The 26,394-nt window shown below is 37.6% G+C and overlaps 1 protein-coding gene across 2 annotated transcripts; it reads left to right on the top strand.

Annotated features, from left to right (window-relative positions):
* The first annotated feature begins 313 nt into the window (after positions 1-313).
* On the top strand, positions 314-26,394 carry TMBIM4 (transmembrane BAX inhibitor motif containing 4). Of its 2 annotated transcripts, none has more exons than XM_026001762.2 (7): positions 314-581; positions 12,198-12,306; positions 13,403-13,508; positions 16,946-16,979; positions 18,686-18,803; positions 25,534-25,579; positions 26,122-26,394. In XM_026001762.2, the coding sequence occupies exons 1-7, from the start codon at positions 485-487 to the stop codon at positions 26,326-26,328; spliced, it is 717 nt and encodes a 238-aa protein (XP_025857547.1). In that variant the 5' UTR covers positions 314-484; the 3' UTR covers positions 26,329-26,394. The 2 variants fall into 2 exon arrangements, with proteins under 2 accessions (XP_025857547.1, XP_072598539.1); XM_072742438.1 differs by lacking the exon at positions 314-581 and adding an exon at positions 3,437-3,581.

Raw genomic sequence — 26,394 nt, 5'->3', positions numbered from 1 at the left:
TCAGGGCGTGACCCCGGGGTTCCGGGATCGAGTCCCGCGTCGGGCTCCCTGCGTGGAGCCTGCTTCTTCCTCTGCCTGGGTCTCTGCCTCTCTCTCTGGGTCTCATGCATAAATCAGTAAAATCTTTAAAAAAAAAAACATATATATATATATATCAGTAAAAGTGCCTTTGCAATGTGATTGCTGGAGGACCCTGAAGGAGACGGGCGTGTGCTGAAGGCCGGGCGGATGCGACTGGCTGCACCCTCGAGGGCAACGGCTCGGCACAGCTCGCCCAGGGCCAAGCGGAGACCCCGCCCCCTCCCCCCGCCCGACGGCGGCGGCGCGGGGAGCGCATCGATGAGCGCGGCCTGCGCTCGGCGGCTCGGCGGGTCGGCGGCTCGGCTAGTGGGGGCTGGAGCGCCCATCCCGGAAGTGCGCTGGCGGCCGTTGCGGCCGCGTCGTTTCCCCCGCCCGGCGGGGTCGCTGGGCTTCTGCCGCCGCCATGGCCGACCCCGACCCCCGCTACCCCTGCGCCTCCATCGAGGACGACTTCAACTATGGCAGCTGCGTGGCCTCCGCCAGTGTGCACATCCGAATGGGTACGCGCCCCGCCCCCGGGCCCCCACCGGCCTGCCGCGCCGTCCGCCTCCCCGGGCGGCCTGGGCCTCGGCGGGAGCGCCTCCGGGGGCCGCAGGCTTCGGGGGCCGCCCTCCCCCCCCACCCGCGCCCGCCGCCCCTCCCCCTGCCCCTGCCCCGCGCCTCCCCCGGGACGGCGGCGGACGTGCCCCCGCGGCGCGGCTCGGGACCGCCCGGAGCCCGTCCCACGGCGCCGCCGCCCGCGTCCGGGGCGGAGGAAAACCTCGCCGGCCTTGTTTTGGCACCTGCGTTATTATTATTATTATTATTATTATTATTATTATTATTATCACAGGGATTTTATTTATTTACTCATGAGAGACACCAAAGAGAGGGAGAAGCAGGCTCCACGCATGATAGACATGTCTCCATGATAGACATGTCTATCACCCAATGATCCCTGGTGGGATCATTGCTGGATGGTAGGATCTGTGAGGCCAGAGGGACCGCATCTGTTCTTGTTTCACTCTTCAGTGTCTGCAAGACCTGGAACTTAGCACAAGTTTGAGTATTAATTGAGGCAGTTGCTGGAAATGGAGGCTTTAGAGGTCGATCAATATGCAATATTAGTTTTAAGTTCTTTTTTTAAAGATTTTATTCATGAGAGACACAGAGAGAGAGAGAGAGGCAGAGACACAGGCAGAGGGAGAAGCAGGCTCCATGCAGGGAGCCCGACGTGGGACTCGATCCCGGGATTCCAGGATCAGGCCCTGGGCCGAAGGCAGGCGCTAAACCGCTGAGCCACCCAGGGTGCCCTAGTTTTAAGTTCTTATGCAGTATTTATGGGGCAGAAATAAATTTGAATCTAAAATGCTTAAAAAATTAAAATAGTTCGTTTCACGTTAGTGGAATTCACCGTCTGTTACAGTTCAGCCAATTGCTTACAGAAGTTGCCCCATAGTTTCATCCTGTCAGCGTGGCTGGAACTTGTCCTGGAAAAGGGATTACCAAGATCTGATGGCACTAAGACTCTTTATTTTATTTTTTTTTAAGATTTTATTTATTCATGAGAGACACAGGGAGAGAGAGAGAGAGGCAGAGTCACAGGTAAAGGGAGAAGCAGGCTCCATGCAGGGAGCCCCACTTGGGACTCCATCCTGGGACCCCAGGATCACACATGGGCTGAAGGCGGCATTAAACGGCTGAGCCACCCGGGCTGCCCAGGCGCTAAGAATATTGATCCCTAACATCTCTATTTCTGGAATTGGATTTTGGAATGATTTTGACAAAGGAGCATAGTTTTTAAAATTTTTAATTGTGGCAAAACATGTTAAAAATGTCCCTTATAGGGCATTAAAAATGTCCCACCGTTGCCATCTTAAAGTGTACGTAGAGTTCAGGAGTGTTAAGGTTATTCGCATTGTTGTGCAACCGATCTCCAGGACTTTTTAGTCTTGCAAAACTGAAAGTTTGTACCATTAAAGAACTCTCTGTTTTCCCCTCTTCCAGTGCCTGGCAAAGGCAATTCTACTTTATGAACTTGGCTTCACTAGGATTTGTCATATAAGTGGAATCATACAGTATGTACCTCCTTGTGACTAGTTTATTCCAATTAGCATGTTTTTTGGTTGTGTCCATTTTTTCTTTCTTAGGGAGGCGGGAGAGGGACAGAGGGAGAAAGAGACTCCATGCCCTCGATCTCACAACCCTGAGATTATGACCTGAGCCAAAAGCAAGAGTCTGACACCTAAGGGACTAGGCCACCCAGGCACCCCAAGGTGTATCTATTTTATAGCATGTGTCAGACTTTCCTTTTTAAGGCCGGACAATTTTCCATTGTGTGACAAAATCACATTTTGTTGATATGTTTGTCTACTTGACGCCTGCGTAGCTTTGACCTGGCTGTGAATCATGTCGCTGTAAACGTGTATGCAGTGCCCCCATGGGATGCTGCTTTCACTTGTTCCATCTGTCTACCCAGAAGTGGCATCGCTGGATCCAGGGTGTTTTAGTGAAAAACTTATTTTTCCCTCCTTACTAGGGAAAAAAAGTTTTTCCTCCTCTGTTTTTCCTTTACTACTCACACAGAACACTTCAGTTCTGACCCTTCTAGTCCCCCAAAGTGTGGGTTTTTCCCCCGCACCAAGTAGTTCTCCACGACACCAGCTCTGTGTCCTACAATTTAGCTCCATTCTGACACTGTCTCCTAGTGGATAGTACCAGACCCCACAGGTGAAGGGCTCAGTCCCATAAGACTGCTCCCACTCCACTTCAGATGCCAGTTGCAAGTAACAGGTCCACAGTTACTCATAACTTGTCAGACTCGGCTCTAAATTGAAGGTTCCCATGACTCCCTTCTTAGATTGACCAGAGCAGCGCAAAGAACTCCAGGATACCACGTTCGCCAGTTTATTAAAAAGTAAACGGGGCAGCCCTGGTGGTCCAGCGATTTAGTGCTGCCTTCCGCCCAGGGTGTGATCTTGGAGACCCCGGATCGAGTCCCGTGTTGGGCTCCCTGGGTGGAGCCTGCTTCTCCCTCTGCCTGTGTGTGTCTCTGCCTCTCTCTCGTCTGTCATGAATAAATAAATAAAATCTTAAAAAAATAAATAAACAGCCGGATGAAAGCAGAGTGGGAGGTCTGGGAGGGTACCAGGCACAGGAGCTTCTGCCCCAGTGGAGTTGAGGTGCGTGACCCTTCCAGGATGTGGATATGTTCACCATCCTGGAAGCTCTCCAAACTCCTACTCATCATTTTTATGCATGCTTCCTCACTCAGGCATGATCAATTATTAACTCTATTTTCAACCTTTTTCGTTCTCTCCACTTCAGCAGGGCTGAAAATTCCAGACTTGTTTATTGCTTGTTCTTTCTCGTGACCAGCCCTCATCTAAGAGATTCACCTCAGTAGAGCAAAAGACATGTCTATCACCCAGGAAATTACAAGGGTTTCAAGAACCTTGTATCAGGAACTGGGGTGAAAGATCAAATATTAGAACAAAAGATGCTCCTAGTGCTCTTATCAGGTAGGAAATTACAATTTCAAGAGCTCTGTGCCAGGAACCTAGGACAAAGGGCAATATGTTTTTTCTATCATCTCACAATACGGTAATTGTATTTTTAGTGTTTTGGGAAACCACCATACTGTTTTACACAGTGACAGCACCATTTTATATTCTAACCAACATTAGGTGTTCCAGTTTTTCTACATTCTCATGCTTGTTTTTCCCCCGTTTCTCTGAAAGTAGCCATCCAAATGGGTATGAGATGGTATCTCATTGTGGTTCTGCTTTGCTTTTCTCTAGTAATTGGTGATATTCAGCATCTTTTCATATACTTGTGGGCCTTTTGTATCTTCTCTGAAGAAATGTTATTTAAATCCTTTTTAAAAAAATGGACTTTATTTTTTTTGAAGCAGTTTTAAGGGCAGCCCCGGTGGCTCGGCGGTTTAGCGCCGCCTTTGGCCCGGGGCGTGATCCTGGAGACCTGGGATCGAGTCCCATGTGCTTCTCTCTCTGCCTGTGTCTCTGCCTCTCTCATGAATAAATAAATAAAATCTTTAAAAAAATAAAATAAAATAAAATAAAATAAAATAAAATAAAATAAAGCAGTTTTAAGTTCACAGCAAACTGAGTGGGAAGTACAGAGTTACTACGTAACCTGTCCCTACACATACATAAGCTTTCCTACATTAGCATCCTGCACCAGAGTGGTACATTTGTTATAACCCATGAGTCGAAGTTGACACATCATTATTACCTAAAGTCCATACTTTATATTAGAGTTCACTCTTGGTGTTCTACATCCTGTGGATTTTGACAAATATGTAATGACATAGACCCACTATTGTAGTATCACATGGAATAATTCCATTGCCTTAAACCCCCCCTGGTAACCAGCGATCTTTTTTACGGTCTCCAGAGTTTTACCTTTTCCAGAATGCCATATAGTTGGAATCATACAGTATATAGCCTTTTCAGATTGATTTCTTTACTTAGTAACGTACGTTTAAGATTCCTTCATATTTTTTCATGACTTGATAGCTTCTTTTTAGCACTGAATAATGTTCCATTGTCTGCATTGTACTTCAGTTTACTCATTTGCCTGCTGAAGGACATCTTGGTTGCTTCCAAGTTTTGGTAGTTGTGGTTTAAATTACTATATAAACATCCATGTATAGATTTTTTTGATTTTTTTTTTAAAAACTTTATTTTTTAAAGATTTTTATTTATTTATTCATAGAGACACACAGAGAGAGAGAGAGGCAGAGACACAGACAGAGGGAGAAGCAGGCTCCACGCAGGGAGCCCGACGTGGGTCTTGATCCCGGGCCTCCAGGATCACACCCCACGCTGCAGGCCGCGCTAAACCGCTGTGCCTCAGGGGCTGCCCCATGTATAGATTTTCTGTAGTCATAAGTTTTCAGCTCATTTGGATAGATGCCAAGGGGTATAGTTGCTAGATTGTATGGTGAGAGTATGTTTAGTTTTGTAAGACACTGCTAGAGCACAGTTGCTGGATCATATGGTAAGAGTGTTTGGTTTTGTAAGAAACTGTCTTCCAAAGCGGCTCTACCGGTTTTGCATTCCATCAGCAGTGAATGAGAGTTCCTGTTGCTCGACCTTCTTGTCTGCATTTGGTGGTGTCAGGTTTTGGATTCTGGCCATTCCAATAGATGTGTAGTGGTATCTCATTTCAATTTGCATTTCCCTGATGACATATGACACTGAGCATCTTTCATATGTTAATTTGCTCTATGTTTTGTTCAGTGAGGTGTCTTTGCCTCCTTTTTAATTGAGTTGTTCATTTTCTTACTGTTGAATTTGAAGAGTTATTTGTGTATTTTGGATAACAGTACTTTTATCAGATGCATCTTTGCAGATATTTTCTGTTAGTCTGTGGCTTCTCGTTCCCTTGACTTTATCCATATTTTAATTGGGTTGTTTATTTTTTTTATTGAATTGTAGGAGTTCCTTATATACTCTAGATATTAACCATATATAGATAAATATGTACATATGTATTTACAAATTTTCTACCATTCTGTAGGTTGTCTTCTCACTATGTTGATTGTGCTCTTTGATGCACAATTTTAAGTTTGGGTGTAGGACAGTTTATCTATTTTTAATTTTGTTGCCTGTGCTTTTAGTTCATATTCGAGAAATCATTGCCAAACTCTGTCTTGCAGCTCTTCCCCTGTGTTTTTTTTTTCCCCCTGTGTTTTTTTTTTTTTTCTAGGAGTTTTTAGAGTTTTAGGTCTTTTTTTCTTTTTTTCTTTCTTTCGTTTTCTTTTTCTTTTTCTCTTTTTTTTTTTTTTTTTTGAGTTTTAGGTATTATGTTTAAGCCTTGAAATTATTTTGAGTTATTTTTTGTATATGATGTAAGGATTCAACTTCATTCTTTCACATGTGGATATCCAGTTTTCCTAGCAGTATTTGTTGAAGAAACAGTCCTTTCCTTCATTGAATGATGTTGGCATCCTTGTTGAAAATTATTTGATCATATATGCAAGGGTTTACTTCTGGTCTTCTATTCCACTGTTCTGTCTGTGTGTCTTTATGTTAGTAGCACACTATTTTGATTACTCTAGCTTTGTAATAACTTTTTGAAATCAGAAAGTGTGAGACCCCACTTTGTTGTTCTTTTAAAGTATTTTATTTTTTTTTACTTTTAAAGTATTTTGGCTGTTCAAGGTCCCTTGAAATTCTAATTGAATTTTAGCATGCATTTTTCTATTTCTGCAAAAAAGGCCATTGGGATTTTGATAGTGATTGATGTGGGGTCAGGAATGAATGGTCAAGAAAGAATTCTTGAGATGTTTTCAGTGCAAAGAGTTGCTTTTATTATAGTACAGTGGACAGGATTGGTAGGCAGAAAGAGCTGCACTTTTGTTGTATGAAGCTGGTAGTTACATGTTTACAATTCAAGGGGGAGGGACATGCAGGGAGTATTAGATCATAAATGTCTTATTTGAATTTCTACTTGTAAAACTGCTTTCTCAAGATTTCCTAGTGATTGTCATTCAGCTCGATATTAACTATCAGTGAGATGTGCAAGCAGTCATGATACCCTTAAAGAATGTAGTAACTAGCACATATCAAAACTATGCAGGCTACTGGTCAGCTTTCTGGGCTAAAGGTGAACATTTTTCTGTTTCTATCCCTCATCAGGGATTGCATTAGATCAGTAGCTCTTTTTGTGTGTAGTAGGGACATTTTAACAATATTAAATCTTTTAATTTGTGGACATCAGATGTCACTTATTTGTGTCTTTCAGCAGTGTCTTGTAGTTTCAGAGTACAAGTCTTTTGCTCTCTTGATTAGATTTATTTCTAAGTATTTCATTCTTTTTGATGCTATTGTAAGTGGAATTTTTTTTCTTAATTGTTTTTCCCTTCTGGCTTGCTCATTGTTGGTGTATAAAAAAATGCATCTGATTTTTGATTATATAACTTGCAACTTTGTTGAATTCATTTGTTCTTAGAGTTTGTGGAATCTTTATGGTCTTGTATGTGTAAGATCATGTAATGTGTATACAAGTAATTTCACTTTTTTTCCCCTTTCCAATTTGGATTTCTTTTTCTTGCCCACTTGCTCAGGCTAGGACTTGCAGTACCATGTTGAATAGAAGTGGCACAAGCATACATCCTTAACTTGTTCCTGATCTTAGAGGAAAAGGAGTGACGATTTCCTCAAGCTTCTCAGAAGCCCTGTTATTCGAATGGTTTTTCCATGGTGCAAAATTGGAAATTTGTGAGGTTTTAACAAAGGATTTTATAATCACATTCTCTCTCTCCTCTTGCATTTTAGTATAAACAGCAAGAGGCCAGCAAGTACCTTTATTACTTTCTGGAAGTCTCCTCAGTCTAATTACCCACTTCATTAGGTACATTTTCTACTTCTGTATTTCCATAGGTGACAGTGTTGCTACATTTTTTCGCCAATACAAAATAAGAATTTTCTTACTTACCTCCAGTTTCCATAAGGTTTTCCTCTCTTCTAGGTTATGACCTACAGCCTCCTCAAAGGCATCATCATTCTAGAAACAGTTTCAGGGCTTTTTGAGCTTTTACCTCAGAGACCTGCTATCTTCCAGCCACTGCCTGGGTCCAAAGCCTTGCCCATATTTCAGGGTTTTGGTACGGCAGCTCCCCACTTTCAGATACCAAAGTCTAAATTCATTTTCTATCGCTGTGTAACAAATTACCATAAAATGCAGTGGCTTGAATAAACGTTTTTTTCTTTTAATCAGTTTCTCAGAGCCAAGCATCTTACTGATTCTAGATCAGGATTTGTCATAGGTTGTAGTCTAAACGTTGGCCGGGACTGTAGTCATCTGAAGGGCCAACTGGTGCTGAAGGCTATACTTCCAGGAAGGCTCACTCACATCACTATTAGCAAAAGACCTTTTTCTCACTGGCTGCTGGTGAAATAATGTGCATCTTTCCATAGGACCACTCGAATTTCCTCACAACATTGGCAGCTGGCTTCTCCTGTAGCATTTGTTCTCAGTGGGGACAGTACCCTCGCAAGAGGGTAAAAATTGGTTCTTGATGTGGATGGCAAAAAAAAGTCTCAGATTTTACAATGGTTTGTAGCTTTCCAAAAACCCATGATACAAAAACAGATATATAATATGTTTGTGGCTTTAACAGTTTATTGGAGGACTATTAGGAAAATAATGTCCAGAAAGCTCCTTAGGTGTACAACAATGGGAAAAGGTTGAGAAACAATGCCCTAGAGTGAGTCCTCTAAGCAAGTAGGTAGCTCTGTTACTTTGTATTCTTTAACTGATGTATAAAAAATTGCCTTTTATGATTAGTGTTAGAAATAACACACATTGTCACTTCTGCATATTCTTTTTGTTGGAAGTGAGTCTCTTGAAGGAAGTGTCAAAAGTGTGGATGTTTTATTATTTATTTATTTATTTATTTTTAATATTTTATTTATTCATGAGAGACACACACAGAGAGAGGGAGGCAGAGACACAGGCAGAGGGAGAAGCAGGCTCCACGCAGGGAGCCTGACGTGGGACTCCACCATGGGTCTCCAGGATCACGCCCTGGGCTGAAGGCGGCGCTAAACCGCTGAGCCGCCCAGGTTGCCCAAGTGTGGATGTTTTAAACCACCATTCCATGAAAAGAAAGATAAAGGCATTCCAGGCAGAGGAAACAGCAAGGGCAAAGACCCAGACGTAGGAAGGAGTTAGTATGCTTGGGGAACAGAGAGGTAGCTAGTGTGGGTAAAGCTAGTGAGAAAAAGAAGAGTGGCGTGAGATGAGACTGGAAAAGTACATCAGTTAGGGCCTTGTAGGCCCCATAGAATCTTTTAATTTAATTATAAGTGTTTAAACAGGGAGTCACATGACATAGTTCAGGTTATAAAAGATCACTTCAGTGACAGCTGTGTGGAGGATGGATTGTGACAATAGGTGGGACCAGAGTGTAAGCATGGAGACCAATAAGAGGACCACTATAGTAGTAGGTGAGCGATCATACAGGCTTTGTTTGACTAGAGAGGTAGTAGAGGAGACCAAAAAGGGGGACGTGCTGTACTTGGTGAGCAGAAGCTTCAGTACTTGTGGGTAGATTGGGAGAAGGGAAGCATTGCCCACATTTTTGTTGTGGGGAATGTTGGTGCTGGTCACTGATGAGAAGACTGGGAGAAGGACAGATCTGAGTAGAAATGAAGAGTTGCTGTTTCGGCCATGTTAAGTTTGAGTAGAAAGGGAGGAAATAAAAGCAGAAGGGGTAGAAATCAAGATCCAAAAAAAATTGAAAGATACTGCTCTTTAGCTTATATTCTTTTCCCATCAGCTCTTTTATTTTTCTCTGTGAGCTAAGTATACATAGCCTTTGCCACATTTATATTAGTTACTCAAAATGGGTGTCAACTGTTGCTTTTTCTTTGAATTTATTTAAGCTTTTATTAATTTCAATTTTTTAAAGATTTACTTATTTATTTTAGAGAGTATATGCCCATGCACAAGCGGGGGGAGTATATGCCCATGGCAGAGGGAGGGGAAGACTCTCAAGCAGATTCCACCCTCTGTGCAGAGCCTGACGTGGGGCTTGATCTCACAACTCTGAGATCATGACCTGAACTGAAATCAAGAGTCAGAAGCTTAACCAACTGAGCCACTCAGGTGCCCATAAGGTCTTTTTTTAAAAGGGTCTAGAAAAGTTATAATCTAGTATATAGGAATAAGGATTATTTTTATGATGAATTTATTGGGTTAGCACAGGTTTCTTTATTTTTTTTTGAAAAAAGATTTTATTTGTAAGTAATCTCTACACCCAACGTGGGACTCAGACTTACAACCCCGAGATCAAGAATCACATTCTCTAGTGATGGAGCCAGCCAGGCGCCCCCCAACCCCCAGCTTAGCACGTTTCTTTAGAATGGTTTTCCTTTTTACAAAAGTAATAAAGATTTACTGATAATCTATAAAAAACAGATTAGCAAGGAACTGAACATGAGAATCATCCTCAGTCATGTTACTTAGAGAAAACCATCATTAACCCCTTAGTGTATATTCTCCAGTCTTTTATTACGTAAGCACTTGTGCACACACACACACATATACAAATGAACATGAACTACACTATTTTGAACTGTGGAGCAGTTCCACAAAATGGTAAAGATTAATATTAACTTTTCACTGCTTAGTTGAGAAAACAGATGGAATGAGTTTGAGTTATGTGAGGTATATAATAGGATATCAAAATTTAAGAATATGATTTTTTTTGCAGTCTGGAAAATCCCTCGAGGGAATAATAGTTTGGCTTTTAGTTTAGTAATTAAATCTGCAGAAAGATAGCCCAAATAATACTGTCCATGACAGTAATACATGCTTTTCTCTGCTTTTGTGAAAAAGGTGGAAATGACCTTCCACAGCATGCAGACAGACATCAGGGCCATGTTAAGAAAGTACATTATATTGTAGATCAGTTGTGGGGATTAGCATTATTTATCTCCTTTCTGTTTAAGATACATACCTACGTTGTAGGCCAGAATACAACTGTTAATCAGTGTTACCGTGAGTCATCTGTTAAATTATAAGTTCAGTAAAATCTGTTCAGGAAAAACTCACTATATATTTTGGAAAAGATACCAACATTAATTAAGATTTAATTTGGGGTCATTTTTAAGGATTAAATCTTTGGTATTTATGAAAATTCCTTTATTCTTAAAGAATATTTATTACTTGATATTTGGCTGACATGCCATCAAAGCACTTCACCCTCACTTAGGAAGCCAGGTCTTTAGTTGGAATCCTTTTCAGAGAGAACACTTCTTGTATGAGCATTGTCATAAGAAGGAAGAGATGATGTTTCATCTTGTTTGTTGGGTAAAAGTCATTCAGCAGTGTTTTTACTGGCTGCCTAAGCACAGTGAGTGCTCTACAAAAGTTATGTGGCTCTGCTGTTGTTTTAGAATAACACAACTGAGTGACAAAATTCACCTTTCATAAATTCCATATAAATTATTTAAAAGCAAATAAAATGTAATGAGTATCATAATAGTGCCATTCACTTGGCTGGGTGTTTGGGGTATAAAAATGAGGGAGATGTGTTCCCTATTATTAGGGAGATTTTTTTAGTCTTTATAGTTTAATGGAAGTGAAGGGCCAGGAACTGAAGGGCCAGGGCTTATTAATTAGAAAATGAAGTGATTGGAAATACATTTGATTCCCCTTGGGAACAGAAGGAGTGTTTAATTCACACTGGGGAAATGAGAAATGCTGAATGTTGAAAGATGGTTAGCAGCTAAGAGGGTCAGGAGAGAAGGATGTTATCAGTATGTGTACATAGAGGAGGTGGAAACTCAGAGTTTTTTTTCTGAAACCGGTGGTGAGTTGGGTGTTCACTGTATTTATATCATCTGTATGTCAGATGACTTTACTAATAAGTTTTTTAATCATTAGGCCTTGGAGTTGATTTATGGTTGTTAATGTGCTGAAAGTAAGAATTTCTTACTGTATAGAAACTAGAGGCAGAGGTAGTATAAGTGAGAAATAAAAGCAGGTGAGTAAGTTTATATATTATTAGCCTTTTAGGGAAAAGTTTTAATTTTGAGGAAACATTTGTACCGCTTGGAAATTAAGATTTCTTTAAAAAAACTGTATCTAACCATATGCTTTCTCTTTCTGCTTTTCAGTTTCAAGAAAGATTTGTTGTTTAGAAATACACAATTTTTAATCTTTTGTTGTATGCTGCTGTATACAAATATGTTTCATCCTTTTTATTTTGATGAAAGCATTTTCTTTTCTTCTTTTTTTTCTTTTTTTTTTTTTTTTTTTTTTAAATAAGCTCTACATCCAATGTGGTGCTTCAACTCAACTCAACGACCCTGAGATCAAGAATCACTGAGCCAGCCAGGGGCCCCATTGCTGAAAACATTTTCATTCTGGGCTATTAATTTTTTTTTAAACTAATGCTTCTTGAAGGATAGTTATCATTTACAATTTGTGTTTCTTTGGGAGTTTTTTGTTTGTTTGTTTAAGTTACAGACTGCATTATTTGGACTAAGATCTAAAAATTATACATGAAAAGTCCCATGTTTCTAAGTACAGATTTGATTGTGCTGTTCTATGTTAAATGCTTAAGAAAATAATCATATGGAATTATTTTTCTTTTTCAGCCTTTCTAAGAAAAGTCTACAGCATCCTTTCTCTGCAAGTTCTCTTAACTTCAGTGACAGCTTCTTTTTTTTTATACTTTGAGTCTGTACGGACATTTGTACATGAAAGGTAAGGTGATGAGTCTGAAACATTTTCAGCTGCTGCTTATGATCAAAAGGCCATATTATAAGCAGAGGTTTTTTTTTCTGTTAACTTCTGAGGCTAGAATGTAAAAAAGGTTCATTATTACCTCTCATAAATCTAGTTTTGTTTTGATAAGAAACATGTTCTACAACATAGTATTTGCCTCTGAACTTCTTAGCATACAGTTTTGTAGGGTTAAACCTTCATCTCCTCAAATAGTATTAAGAATTTTTACTGTATTTAGCTTTTTTTAAAAGGGTTTTTTTTTCTTTTATTATACTTAGCCTGTTCCCCAAAGCCTAAGATGGTGCTTGAAAAATAAAGTGCTTTAATAAATAGATAGATAGATAGATAGATAGATAAATAAATAAATAAATGTAAGTGCTTAATAAATGTGTGTGTAATTTATCTTAGTGTTGGCTCATGACTAGGGTAATTTCACTGAGAAATTACCCTGAGAAAAGGAGCTTCATATGGTTCATCACATTTGTTTAAGAGCTGACCTCCAAAAAAAAAAAACCCAAAAAAACAAAACAAAAAAAATAAATAAATAAGAGCTGACCTCCAAAATAATTATTTCCTTGGCAAAAAGTTTTTTAGAGTTTTATATTAAAGGAAAAATAAGGAATGAATATTTTCTTGGAAGTAGACAATTTCTATCATCCCTCCCCCTCCAAAAAAAAAAAAAAGTTTGTTATTTAGGTAAAGTTCTTTAATTTAAATTACAGTTAATAGTAAATGTATATAAAATTTGTTTATTGTTTAATAGCTGTTCTTTACTGTATTTCTGTCAAAAACAGTATGCTAATTGTAAAAATTATTCAAATACATAGAAGTTCATGAAAAAGGAAAAGTCTCCCACATTTATTGTGGGCTCTTTTCTTTGTCTTGCTGCTCCTCCCCAGTTCACATTCCTCAAATTCCTTGAATGGAAAAGTAATTTCTTTTGACAGTTTGGTGTAGTTCCTTCCAGATTGCCTTTTCTTACTTTCACAAATAAAACATACAAATTTTATTAAATGGGTTAATACTATTTACACTGTTTTTAAACTTAAAAATGCTTTTAATTTTTTTCTTTCAGTCCTGCCTTAATTTTGGTGTTTGCCCTTGGATCTTTGGGTTTGATTTTTGCATTGACTGTAAACAGACATAAGCATCCCCTTAACCTGTACCTGCTTTTTGGATTTGTGAGTATTTTGACAATTTCTGTTACTTTAACATTTATTCCCGTGTTTTAACTTTATTTAATTGAATGCAAATAACATATAATAGTAGCAGAACAAAATTAATGTTTTTAATAAATTAAAATATTTTAGGAAATTACTTGAAATGTTCTAATCTTTTAGAATTTTTAACCTTTGTCAGTTTCAGGGTTTTTTCCTGTGAATATTATGGTACAGCAGAAAAAAAATCATGAATTGGAATCTCATGACCTGGCTTTGCCACTTTCTGGTTATGTGATATTTGGCAGGGTGGTTAATTAACTTTTTCTACCTAAGTCTGCTCATATGTAAAATGAACATATTAAAGTGGATTATCTCTGTGATACTTTGAACATCTAATATTCTGTGATTTTCTTGGGAAAAAATTATAGCTTTAATTTCATAGACCTTAAATTGAAATCTTTCTGATTAACTTCTGTGTTTTTTTTTTTTTTTTTTTTTTATCTTAGTACTCTGTTCTTTTAAAGGACCACTTTGCTCAATTGATGTGCTCTACTAACTTGTTTTAAAATGATAAGTAGGGAACTTAACTTTAGGTCATGTTTGTTTGGATGTTTGTGAAAATGAAAACCCAAACTACTACCTATAAAAACCAAGCCTGTAGTATGACCAGAGTGAGTTGGCAAGGCTCAAGATAGATATTTTTTAAATTATTTTTCTTGTTCTCTTATCCAGTATGATTTTGGGTTCTAACCTAAAAATTTACTTTAAAACATTTCAAACTAATATTAATAATATTTGTAGTCCAATAAGAGTGAAAATGCTATTTATCAGATTCACTTGCTTTAACCTAAAGTTTGTGAATTCTGGTAACAAGTTTATATTAACATTATGAAAGAAAAGCTCACGACTTCAGAAATTTCAATTATAGAAAAGGTTATTCATTTAAATCATAGGTTCTTTTGTTTCCAGGTATCAGTATCCTCACCTAAGTTCTCTCGAGCATGGAGTTTATATAAAAGCTTGGGAACTCACCAAGAAGGGGCCTTAAGAAGACAAGGAACTAGAGGAAGGTTCTAGAAAAATGCCGTTGTAGGAAATTTAGTACTCATTTTTGCAGCACATACACTAAAATTGTAGGAAATTCAAAGCAAGAATTGGGGGTCTCCTCTCCCTTCTTCCATTACATTTCTTCTCTGTCTTACAGCTGTCCTTATATATAGTTTTCCTCTTTCATAGCTTTTAGTTTTTAGATGGTTTACTGTGGGCCTTCATACGGTTCATTAACATTTAGCTTCAGCTCCTGCTACCATTGCTTCATTCTTTAAGTTTAGATGCCTAAGTAAGAAAGAATCTGATTGGCATAGTTTATTATTGGCATGGGTCACATTGTGGATTGTTAGCCAATATAAAGCCAAGGGCTGCCAACTCCTACTCCAGTCATCTGTGACCTAGGAGAGAGGTGGGGTGGGGGATTAGGGAGGGGCACAAAAAAGAAAAAACAGCGTCATATTCAGTTCCTCTTAAACTCTGCAAAAAGCTTGCCACCTTTCAGAAAGGCTATGATTGATTTCTATGTGTATGGATTAACTTTTGCCCAGCAGGGAGAGGACCTCCTAGAAAAGTATCCACCAAATGCATATGAACAAGGGGGTCACTTACAGCTACAACTACTGATCATACCCATAGGTAAAAATGGTTTAACATATAAGGAAGCATGGAAAATACATTTCAAATTATTCAGAAACCTCTGATACTAGATTACTTTGTCCTGCTCTACCAAAGTAAGAAAGGAGATGGCTCTAACCGTGTTTTAGGTGTGTGTATGTGTGTGTGTGTGCGCGTGTGTGTTCATATACTTAAAAGAGGGTATTATATTAGGGTGGTGTTATATTTTCCTAGTCTTACCTGTTTTCCTGTTCATATTATCATGTTTCCTTTGGATGCTTTGAGTATGGGGTAGGATTTCTTAACCTAAAATTATGTCACAAATATCAAGAATGAGGTTTAATCATATTTTTCCAGAAAAAAAATGTTATCTTTTCTACCACTTCTCCAACACTTCCAACAACATTATAACAAAATGTGGCAGTGCCTTTCTTACCTCTAGATCTATGTACAATTTTAAGGCCATTTTTGCTCTAGTTCTTATAGGTTTCTTGATTTCAGGTGGGGAGAGTTACAGGGAGTGCTTCTACCAAGAGTATGAATATATAGCTACTGACGTTACTTCTCGCTTTACTGTTGTGATATGGTCTATGAGGTAGTTGGTAAAATCTAACTCTAGAGTAAGCATTTATTTATTTATTTTTAAAGATCTATTTATTCATTTGACACCCATACACACCCATACACACACACACACACACAAACACACACACACACACACACACACACACACGGCAAGCAGGGGGAGGTGCAGAGGGAGAGAATCTCAAACGGACTCCATGCTCACTGTGGAGCTCAAAGCAGGGCTGGATCTGCGGACCCTAAGATCACACCTTGAACTGAAATTGAGAGTCAGATACATAATTGACTGAGCCACCCAGGCATCCCTAGAATAAGCATTTAAAATAAAACAAAGGTATGTAGTTAAGGAGAAAGAGAAGCTAGAGGGTAAAACTCAATATCCCTAAATCTTTAATTTAGGATAGGAGTTCAGCTACAAGTGACATGGGTGAAATGAGATGGTTTACTTCTCTTTCATGTAAAAATCTGTGCACTGTTTAGTTAAGTTTTCAGGGACCCAGGTTCCTGCTATGGTTCAAGGACTCCTAAAGTCTTGTATTGGCATGAAATAGCTCCCACCATATCAACATTCCATCCAGTTATTTACAAAAATGAGAAGAGAAAAGGGAGAGCAAGCCCCTTTGCTTTTAGTAGTTGTATACCTGTCTACTCACATTCTGTTGGCTAGAATAAAGCCCCATGAGCAGATCTAGCTACAGGGGAGGCTGAGAAATATGTTTAATCTGAACAGCTATGTGTCCAGGTAGAAATTCTGTTACTAGGGAAGAAAGAGAGACTAAATATTGGGAGACAGTTTCAGGACTGCCACAGTAAAGCGCTATGTAAATATTTTATTCTTCCTATGTTTGTGTGTGATGTTGAAGTTTTATGAATATAGATATCATTTGCAATTTCATTTTTACTTTCAGAAGGTGAGAGAAATAGAATCTCCAATATTATTTCTGTATCTTCCTGTTACAGGTATAAAAAAGTCTAGTCAGGGTTTAAAGAGTGATAGGATCACTATTAGAATATAAATATTCTCAGTACATTGAGGTCTCATTTTCATTATGGTAGGCTTATTATATGTCCCATGTAATTCATGAGGCTGCTTTGAAGCTAAAATGGGATCATATATGGGAAGTCACGTGGAACTCTTAGAAATTAGGACATGTACATGACAATAGTGTAAATTTTATGTGCATTTATGTAATTTTAGTTTCTTTTTTTAGACACTATTCGAAGCTCTGACTGTGGCCTTTGTTGGTAAGCCATAATTGTGCTTCTGTATGTTACAGTAACTTTTAATGTAGATAAATCTTTTGAGTTAAAAGGTGCTTGAGACTAAATTTTAACATCATGAGATGTCATAGTTCAACTATATAGCATAGGATGAGGAATTCCATCACATGAGCTGAACCTCTCAAATTGCTGCACTGAACTGTGCTTTATTATTATATCCTCATACTTTATCAAATGACCCTACAAGAAACTTGTTAATTTCTGTTTTATATTTGGTGTTAAGTATGTGTCTGAAAGGAAGTGTCTGTTAAAATTATTTGATGTACTGTATGTAATGCCTTAAGTAAAAAATTTCGTGATTTATTAACAATAAAAATTCAGATTGTCTCAAAATGATTAACCTGGGGTACAAAAAAAGTTGGAATGAACTATTACTGTCAATAATAGTAAATTGTTACTCATTATGTTTAAAATATTTATCTTTTCCTATTTTGTCATTACTGCTTTTAACCTTTCTATGACAGTTTTATTTAATCTATATATTGTTCAGTAATTCACTTCTTCCTTTTGTAAAGGAATCACAATGTAAGTAATAATAACTACTAAAATAAATAGAATTGAAATTTTTAACATAGAGTGGAAGGATTATTATTAATATTTACTTATTAATGTTATATCTATTAATGTTATTATCAAGTCTATCTCTGTCCTCCCTGGCGCCCTCCATTTGTAACAGATTTAGGGAGAGCTCTATTTCATGGTTATTAGAAATACATAGGATGGGGTAATCTGAGAACATTCTTTTCCTCATTGATTGTAATATCCTTTCCACCTAATCTTACGCCAAAGTTGTTGACAAGAAGCACAATAATCTCATATTTTTTCATGTTTGCATTTGCTTTCCTAATCTTATAGTGATAGAGAAATTCCAATAATGTAGTGTTTAGGAATAGATATTAATCCTTGAAAAATAAAAAATGACTTAATGGTTTGGGTTCAAAGCACTTCCTTTAAAGGGGATAAAATTTAGCATTCTGTTAAAATGCTAAGCAGCTGTATTACAATTATAATAGTCATAGTCAATCTAGGTGTTCATTCTAAAATTTCAGAAGAGAATTTGGTATGTATTCGGGAAACCCCCAATTATGTATTCGTTGTATACATTTTTGGATATAAAGCAATTAGCGGTTGGTTCCTGGTCTCTGCAGGATTGGTGAATGGTAGACAGCCCTGGTATTCTTCTTGCCTCGTTTCTTTGTTCGGGCTGATGAACTGGGTATACAGTTAACCAAGCGATTGCTGGAATTGCTGCTACTGCCCAGGAATTCCCAGCCAACCACAGGACCCAGGGTCATCCGTATTGATATTTCAGTTATATAGCACAATCACCACAGATGGTGATAAAACTAAGCTGGGACAGAGATAAGCAAGAGTAATTCTATCATATCCACCAAACTCTAAGCTAGCTAGCTGTGTCCTAGCTCTCTGGTCATTTCTTTGACTTCATAATGATGTGACCACCTTATTTGGTATGAATGACTGTTTATTGCAGTATGGGTGTGGTTTTATTGTACCAATGTTAAAGGCTGAATAAAGAATCTTTTCATAATTATTTTTATTGGCAAGTAGTACAGGAGAAAAATACAGTATTTCTGTTAAATGCCAGGAAAAAAACGGTTTTATATTGAATATGTCTAAATTCATTTTTAATGTGTTTTTTAATTTTACAGTTACTTTCTATGATGTCTATATTATCCTGCAAGCGTTTATACTGACTACTGCTGTATTTCTTGGTTTGACTGTATATACTCTACAATCTAAGAGAGATTTCAGCAAATTTGGAGCAGGGTAAGTTATATATTCATGGCTATGATAGATAAATATCTTTAACATTAGAGATCACCTTAAGAGAAGTGCTATACTGTTAGCTTTGGATATTACCTTTTAAAATGAAGGGTGATGAAGGACACTTACGTGGCTCAGTCAGTTAAGGGTGTAAACTCGTGATTTCAGTTCAGGTCATGATCCCTGAGTGAGGCTCTGTGCTCAGCAGTGTCTTTGGGATTCTCTCTCTCTCCCGCACTATCCCTTGTGCACGTGCTCTCTCGCTCGCTCGCTCTTGTACGCACATTCTCTCTTCCAAATAAACAAATAGATCTTTAAAAAAATAAATAAAAATAAAATGGACATCTTTCTGAGTAGTAAAGCCAGGCCTTAACACTTCCAGAACATACAAGGAGACAGAAATCATTTGTTTCCGTTCTATGTTAAAAGGGAAGAGATTGCCAAAAAAAAAAACCAAAAAAACAAAACAAAACAAAACAAAACCCAGTTTGCTAGAGAGGCTAGGCTTGTATGCTCTATGAATGCTATGGAACTTACCTAAATTATTTAGGTCTTTGTCTTAACATACATGTTAACCAAAGCCATCCACTTCTTTGTGGCAGAAACAAGGTAATTGACCCAGGTGTTGGTGATAATCAACATGAACTTCAAAAACTTTTTGACCTATCTTGATAAACCGGTATCCTTCTTCAAACTAATAAATACATGAAATGATATTTTTTATATTAGGATAATGGTACAGTGTTGCCCTCACCTGGTAAGAATGTATATACTCTTTTCTAAGCTCACAATGGCTTCCTGTTGACACATCATCAGCATCTTCTGTTCCTTTTCCTGTTGCAACACTAAAAATTTACAAAAGTCTACTCTTGCAAAACATTCTTTCATCCCCCCTTTTCCCGTGGTAATCCAAATTACTAGAAATTTCTACTGGAATAAAATACAGTTGGTCAGCCAACACTGACAATTGTGCAAGATGCTTAACTACTTGTTTTAGAATGGAGTGTGATTTAGGGAGAGGCAACATTTTTTTCGTTTTCTGCTTTTTGTGTTTTGGAGGGGATACATAAAGATTTGAAAGATTTGCTGTCTGCTTCTTCCCATCCCATCCAACTGTGCCCCTCCCTCCCATCCATTCTAGTGTAATCTCTGGAAGTCCCATTCTGGTAAACATTCTTACCTGTATTTTGGCCTCTTCATGATATATTCTTTTTCCTTCCTTATTTTAGTGAAACTTGATTCCTCCTGGAGAACACTGCTCTCTAGCATTTTGTTCTCCCACACCATATGTAGTTTCAGGTGGGGGAGGGGGAGTTAGTATCGAAAACTGCTTTAGTCCCCTGCTGCTACTTTATTATTTCCTTTGCATGCTGGAAATTCATTGTTTTAAGGTTGTGTTATCTGGCTATACATTTCCTAATCTTGCTCATTATTCCCACTGATTCCCTTTGTTCAAACCTTCCTTTTTTTTTTTTTAAAATTTTAAATACTGTTGGGGTGCCTGGATGGCTCAGTCAATTAAGCATCTGCTTTCAGCTCAGATCATGCCCACAGTCCTGAGATTGAACCGATCCTGGGATTGAACCCCATGTATCAAGCTCCCTGCTCAGTGGGTAGTCTGCTTCTGCCTCTGCCCCTGCTTCTCCCCCCGGCTCATGCTCACTCTCTCTCTCTGTTTCTCTTTCAAATAAATAAGTAAAATCTTAAAAAAAAAAAATTCAAGTAGCTTTTACACTCAAGGTGGGGCTCGAACTCACAGCCCCAAGATAGAGTTGCATGCTCTATTGACTGAGCAAGCCAAGCACCCCAAGCCTTCCTCATTCTTGAAAGACTTCATTCAGCATCGAACTGCATGTTAGGCCCATCTATCACTTTAACTTCTCAGTGTCTCCGGACCGCTTCTTCAGCAACTTTTCATTTCCTTGCCACAGCTACAGTATGGATCTTGTTGCCACCAGAGATTGCTCCCCTGCAGAAATCTTAAATGCCAGTGTTGGACTTTCTTTCTTAAGTCTTCTGCTAGCTCTCTCATTTCTTTGTGCCCCCAATACCTATCTGTTGTGCTTGTTCTTTAACAACTGCTGTTGCTGTAATAAACTTCTTTTTCTCGGACCTAGGGGTCTCATGTCTTCTACAGGCATCCATGAAACCATGCTAGACTAATTTATGAGCTTGTGTGTGGGGTAAAATCTCAGATGCTTTATATTCTTAATACCACCTTCCTTACACTCCTTGATGCAGAAGCTTTGTAGTTTTCTTAAGGTTTAAGTATGAAAATGTAAGTCCTGAGTCCATTTTAGTCCTGAAGAATCTTATACTCTGGTGGCATGATACTTCATTCTAACTTAGGTATTCCACAAGTATCCAGAAAAATTCTGTGGCCATCCCAGCAAGAGAATTGAGAGCTGGAATCTCATCATGCCCTTAGTTCATCGGATTATAATACTATGTATACTTAATTTCGGATTTTATTTTTATTTTTTTGTTGCTATATAGAATATTTTCCATGATTTCAGTCCATAGTGAGATTCATGTTATGATACTTAGTAAATGATCTTTGTGCGCTGGAAGAGAATGTATATTTTGCTGCTGTTGGATAAGTCTTTGGTGAATGTCAGTTATGTCAAGTTGGTTGATAGTATTGTTTAAGTGTTATGCACAATTTGTAATATCCGCATGCTCGTTCTATCAAATAATGTCAAAGTTGTATTGAGATCTCCAACTACAATTATGGCTTAGAGTATGATTCTCTTATCATTTCTGTAAGTTTTACTTCATGTTATTTTGAAATTCTATTTTTAGATGCATAAACATTTAGGATTGTTATGTCCTCTTGATGACTCCTTAGTCGTTCTGAAGTTGTTATCTCTGGTAATATTTTTGTTCTAAAACCTACTTTATTAATACAGCTACCCTAGCTATCTTTTGATTGTGTTAACATGGCACATCATTTTCCATCCTTTTATTTTTAGCTTTCTTGTAGCTTTACTGTTAAAATAGTTTTCTTATAGGCAGCATATGGTTGTCTTTTGCTTTTTGTTTTATCCAATCTGACCATCTCTGCCAGTAATTGGAGTGTTTAGTCAATGTGATTATTCATCTGGTTGGGTTTAAGTTTACTACCTTGCCATTTGTTTTCTTTCTGTTTGTCCTGTCTGTTGTTTGTACCTTTTTTCTCTCTTCCTTCCTTTGGATTATTTATCTCCTTTATTAGTTATTAGCTATAGCTCTTTTAAATAGGGGTTGCTCTAGGTTTTACAGTATATATCTTTCTTTCCTTCTTCTTACTCCAGAATTTTTATAAGTTTATGTATTTAAATAATCTCTACAACATAGGGCTCGAACCCATGACCCTGATATCGAGTTGCATGCTCAAAAAAGAAAAAAAAAAAAAAAGAATTGCATGCTTTATGGACTGAGCCAACCAGGTGCCCCTACAGTATACATCTTTCAATCATCATAATCTACCTCTAAATAATATACCATTTCCTGGGGCACCTGGGTGGCTCAGTAGTTGAGCATCTGCCTTTGGCTCAGGTTGTGATTCTGGGGTCCTAAGATCGAGTCCCACATTGGGCTCCCTGTAGGGAGCCTGCATTCCCTCTGCCTGTGTCTCTGCCTCCCTCTGTGCATCTCTCATGAGTAAGTAAATTAAATCTAAAATAATAATAATAGTAATATGCCATTTCCTATATAGCATATTACATCTCTTCTCCTCTACCTTTGTGCTATTGTTGCTGTAACTTTTAGTTCCACATGTTATACACCTCATAATTATATTATTATTTTTGTTCTAAATTTTACCCTTCAAAAAAGATTTAAACATAGGTGAAGTGAAGCCTTTTATGTTTACCCACATATTTGTCATTTCTGTTCTCCATTTCTTTGTGTCAATCCAAATTTCCATCTTATACTTCCTTCTGAGGAGATATATTGAGAGAGTATGTATCTGCCTGAGAGATTTCCTTTTAATATTTCTTATTTTTAAAATAATTTATTTATTTATTTATTTATTTGAGAGAGAGAAGTGGGGGAGCGTGCATGCGTGCTAACAGGGTGGGGGGGTGGGGGAGCGCAGAGGAAGAGGGAGACAGAGAACGTTAAGCAGGCTCCATGCCCAGTAAGGAACCTGATGGGGAGCTTGGTCTCACCACCCTGAGATCATCACCTCAGCCAAAATGAAGAGTCAGATGCTTAACTGACTGAACCACCCAGGTGCCCCCTTCCGATATTTCTTATATAGTGCCAGTCTCTTAATCTCCGCTTTTGCATATCTGAAAAGAATCTTTATTTCACCTTTAATATTGAATGTTATTTTTGCTGGATGTAGGATTCTAGATTTGTTGAGGTTTTTTTGTTTTGTTTTTTTCTGTTTTTAGTATTTTAAAGATGCCATTCCATAGTATTCTGGTTTATGTATTTTCTGACAAAAAGTCTTCTGTCTTTATCTTCGTTCATGGGTATATAATGTCTTTTATCCTCCAGCTACCCTTAATATTTTCTCGGGAATTTTCAGTAATTTGATGAACATTTTCAATAATTTGATTATGATATTCCTTGGTGTGTTTTTTTTCATGTTTCTTCAGCTCCTTGGATTGGCAGTTTAAAGTTTTCATCAAGTTTGGAACGTTTTCAGTAATTATTTCTTCAATTATTTTTATGTATTCCTGTCTTTCTCTTTATGGAGACTTCAGCATATATGTTAGGCTTCTTGATGTTGTCTGACAGTTCATGGATACTCATTTTATTTTTTTCCTCCAATTTTCTCTTTGTGATTCATTTTGGTTAGTTTCTATTGCTGTTTTCATTTTGATAATCTTCTCTTCTTCAGTGTCTATAATCTGCTGTAAATTCCAACCAGAATATTTTTTAATTTGACATAAAGTATTTTTTTATTTTTGGAAATGCAGCTTAATTTGTGTCTTTTAAAAATATATATCTTCCATTTCTCATGGTGATGGCTTTCCTTTAAAACCTCCTTGAGGGATCCCTGGGTGGCGCAGCGGTTTGGCGCCTGCCTTTGGCCCAGGGCGTGATCCTGGAGACCCGGGATTGAATCCCACATCGGGCTCCCGGTGCATGGAGCCTGCTTCTCCCTCTGCCTGTGTCTCTGCCAATCTCTCTCTCTCTCTCTCTGTGACTATCATAAGTAAATTAAAAAAATAAAAAATAAAAAAAAAAATAAAAATAAAACCTCCTTGAATATATGGAACATATTGTTTGTAATGCATTGTTTCCTAATTCTCGCATGTCATTTTTGAATTTGTTTGTATTGATTAATTTTTCTCATTGTTATAGGTCATATTTCCTGGTTCTTTTGCAGGTCTTTATAACTTTTTATTAAGATGCTGATCATTGTAAATTTTATATTGTTGGGCGGTGAATCTTTTTGTTTTTCTTTAAATATTTGGTTTCATTCTTCTAGTAAGTTGTTAAGTTCTTTGGCAACTCTCTGAACCTTTTGATGTTTGCTTTTTTAAGTACCTGTTATGTAGGCCCAGAACAGTGGTTAGGTTAGGGCTAATTTGGCCCCACTCTTGAGACAGTACCTTTCTAAGAATTCTTCAGAGCCCCATGTCTTAGGAGGTCTTTCCACTTTGGCTGGGGAGAATGTGCAGTATTCCTGGCCCTGTGTGGATTTTGAGGATTGTTTTGGCTGCTTCTCTATTGTGTTTCTTCCTCCGGCCTTTGTCGCTTCTTCACATCTATGCATGATCTGTGCTCAGCTAAAGACTTGAAGGGAATTGTCTGCATATCCCCGGAGCTAGCCAGCTCTCTTCTTGATAGCTCTCTTCTTTCTGGAACTTTGCTCTGCAAATTCTAGCCTCTATGGCCTTTCTGACCATTCAGTTCTCACCACCTCAACTCAGGGAGACCAGAGGGCTCCATATGGATTCTTGTCTCCATGCTGCAGTCTAGAAACACTTTCTTGCTGGGTCAGTTACAAAGCTTACCTCCTTTGTTTCCTTTATCTGGGGTATTACTGTGCCGTGCTGCTTGCTGTTCATTCATATGTTTTGTGTGGTTTTTATTTAAGGAGGGAGGGTAAATTTGACCCCAGTACTTTCTTGTGGCCTGAAGCACCAGATGTGTATTTAGGTTTTTAAGTTTCATATTTGATAATAAAGGACTGACTGCTTAGATGTCCTTTGCCATATATTTATACTTTTTAAAATATATTTATACTTTATATTATAATGCATGATTATACATTATATATAATATGTAGGAATGGTAACTCATAAAAGTATAGCAGTGGCAAATTTATTATGTGCATAAATTTCTGTAACACATTAGAATAAAAGAGGGAGTACATTAGGAACTTTAATAGATATGCGTGTTCACAGACTAATATGATATTGTTATTTGGTTAAAAAGGCAGTTTTGTTTCATTTGTTCATGTATATATTTTCTAGAAGTTTTATAGGTCTCTGTCCTAAAATCCTTCTAATGATATTTCTGCTTATATCAGTATTTTCTTTGTGTTCCAACTGAACACTTCAGAAGTGATACTTTCAACTAGTTTTGTTCGCTATAAAAACAAATGGTGAATGATGGCTGTTTTTTTCAATTTCTGAATATTCTACATTATTCATTGTGTATTTATGAACTCTTAATTTTCATTTATTCTTTGGCAAATATCAGGATGGATTTCTTCAGAAAATGTTGCAACAATTTACGTAGTGTTTGGTAAGGAACAATATTCTAATTTACCAATATTTTGTTTTTATAGACTGTTTGCTGTTCTGTGGATTTTGTGCTTGTCAGGAATCTTGAAAGTAAGTTGTTTTAAAATGGTAACTTGAAATATAATTCTGGCCATGTTAATATAAATAATCTCAAGGCTATGAGGTACTTTTTATGATAGGACACTTAGTTATAATCTGGAACATTTGCATATAGAAAGATTAAAAAATTATCTTTTAAAAAATCAAGGTCTTATGTTAATATCAATTGAAAGAAAGATGAACATATGACTTAAAGTACATAGAAAGAGGTCCTTACTTGTAATTGCTAAGCTCCCAGTGGCACATATAATTCTGAAAAAGAAATATATTTTTAAATAATTGATATTTAGGATGCTGCTATTTGAAGTCAAGTGGGTAGTTTAATAGAAAGGAGGATATCCATTGACTCATCCATTCATCCTTTCATCCAACAGAAAGGAGGATGAACCTTGCCTTTTTCTGCTTTTAACATTTGCATTCCAAGTTGTAAAACATTATTAAATATGTATATAGCATATGTAACTCAAGAGCAAGTAACTTAAGTATTCTTCATACAGTTCTTAAATATAAACTTACTAATTTCTTGCCTATAGTTATTTTTCTATAGTCAAACATTGGAGTTGGTCTTGGCTGCTGTGGGGGCCCTCCTTTTCTGTGGATTCATCATCTATGATACACATTCATTGATGCATAGGCTGTCACCTGAAGAATATGTATTAGCTGCCATCAGCCTTTATTTGGATGTCATCAACCTGTTCCTGCACCTGTTGCGGTTTTTGGAAGCAGTTAATAAAAAGTGATTGAAAGCAGTATATGGAAATGGATTCATTAAGTAATAAAGTTTGAGATATAATTAACTATTAAAA

This window comes from Vulpes vulpes, chromosome 16 (genome assembly GCF_048418805.1).
Source record: "Vulpes vulpes isolate BD-2025 chromosome 16, VulVul3, whole genome shotgun sequence".
In the NCBI taxonomy this organism is placed as follows: Eukaryota; Metazoa; Chordata; class Mammalia; order Carnivora; family Canidae; genus Vulpes; species Vulpes vulpes.
The sequence above is the reverse complement of the archived record's forward strand: the minus strand, read 5'-3'. Positions and strand labels throughout refer to the sequence as shown.

Coding starts and splice junctions, on each gene's coding strand:
- TMBIM4 (XM_026001762.2), top strand. CDS start 485: ATGGCCGACCCCGACCCCCGCTACCCCTGCGCCTCCATCGAGGACGAC. Junction 582..12,197: donor CAGTGTGCACATCCGAATGG/GTACGCGCCCCG, acceptor TTTCTTTTTCAG/CCTTTCTAAGAAAAGTCTAC. Junction 12,307..13,402: donor CGGACATTTGTACATGAAAG/GTAAGGTGATGA, acceptor TTTTTCTTTCAG/TCCTGCCTTAATTTTGGTGT.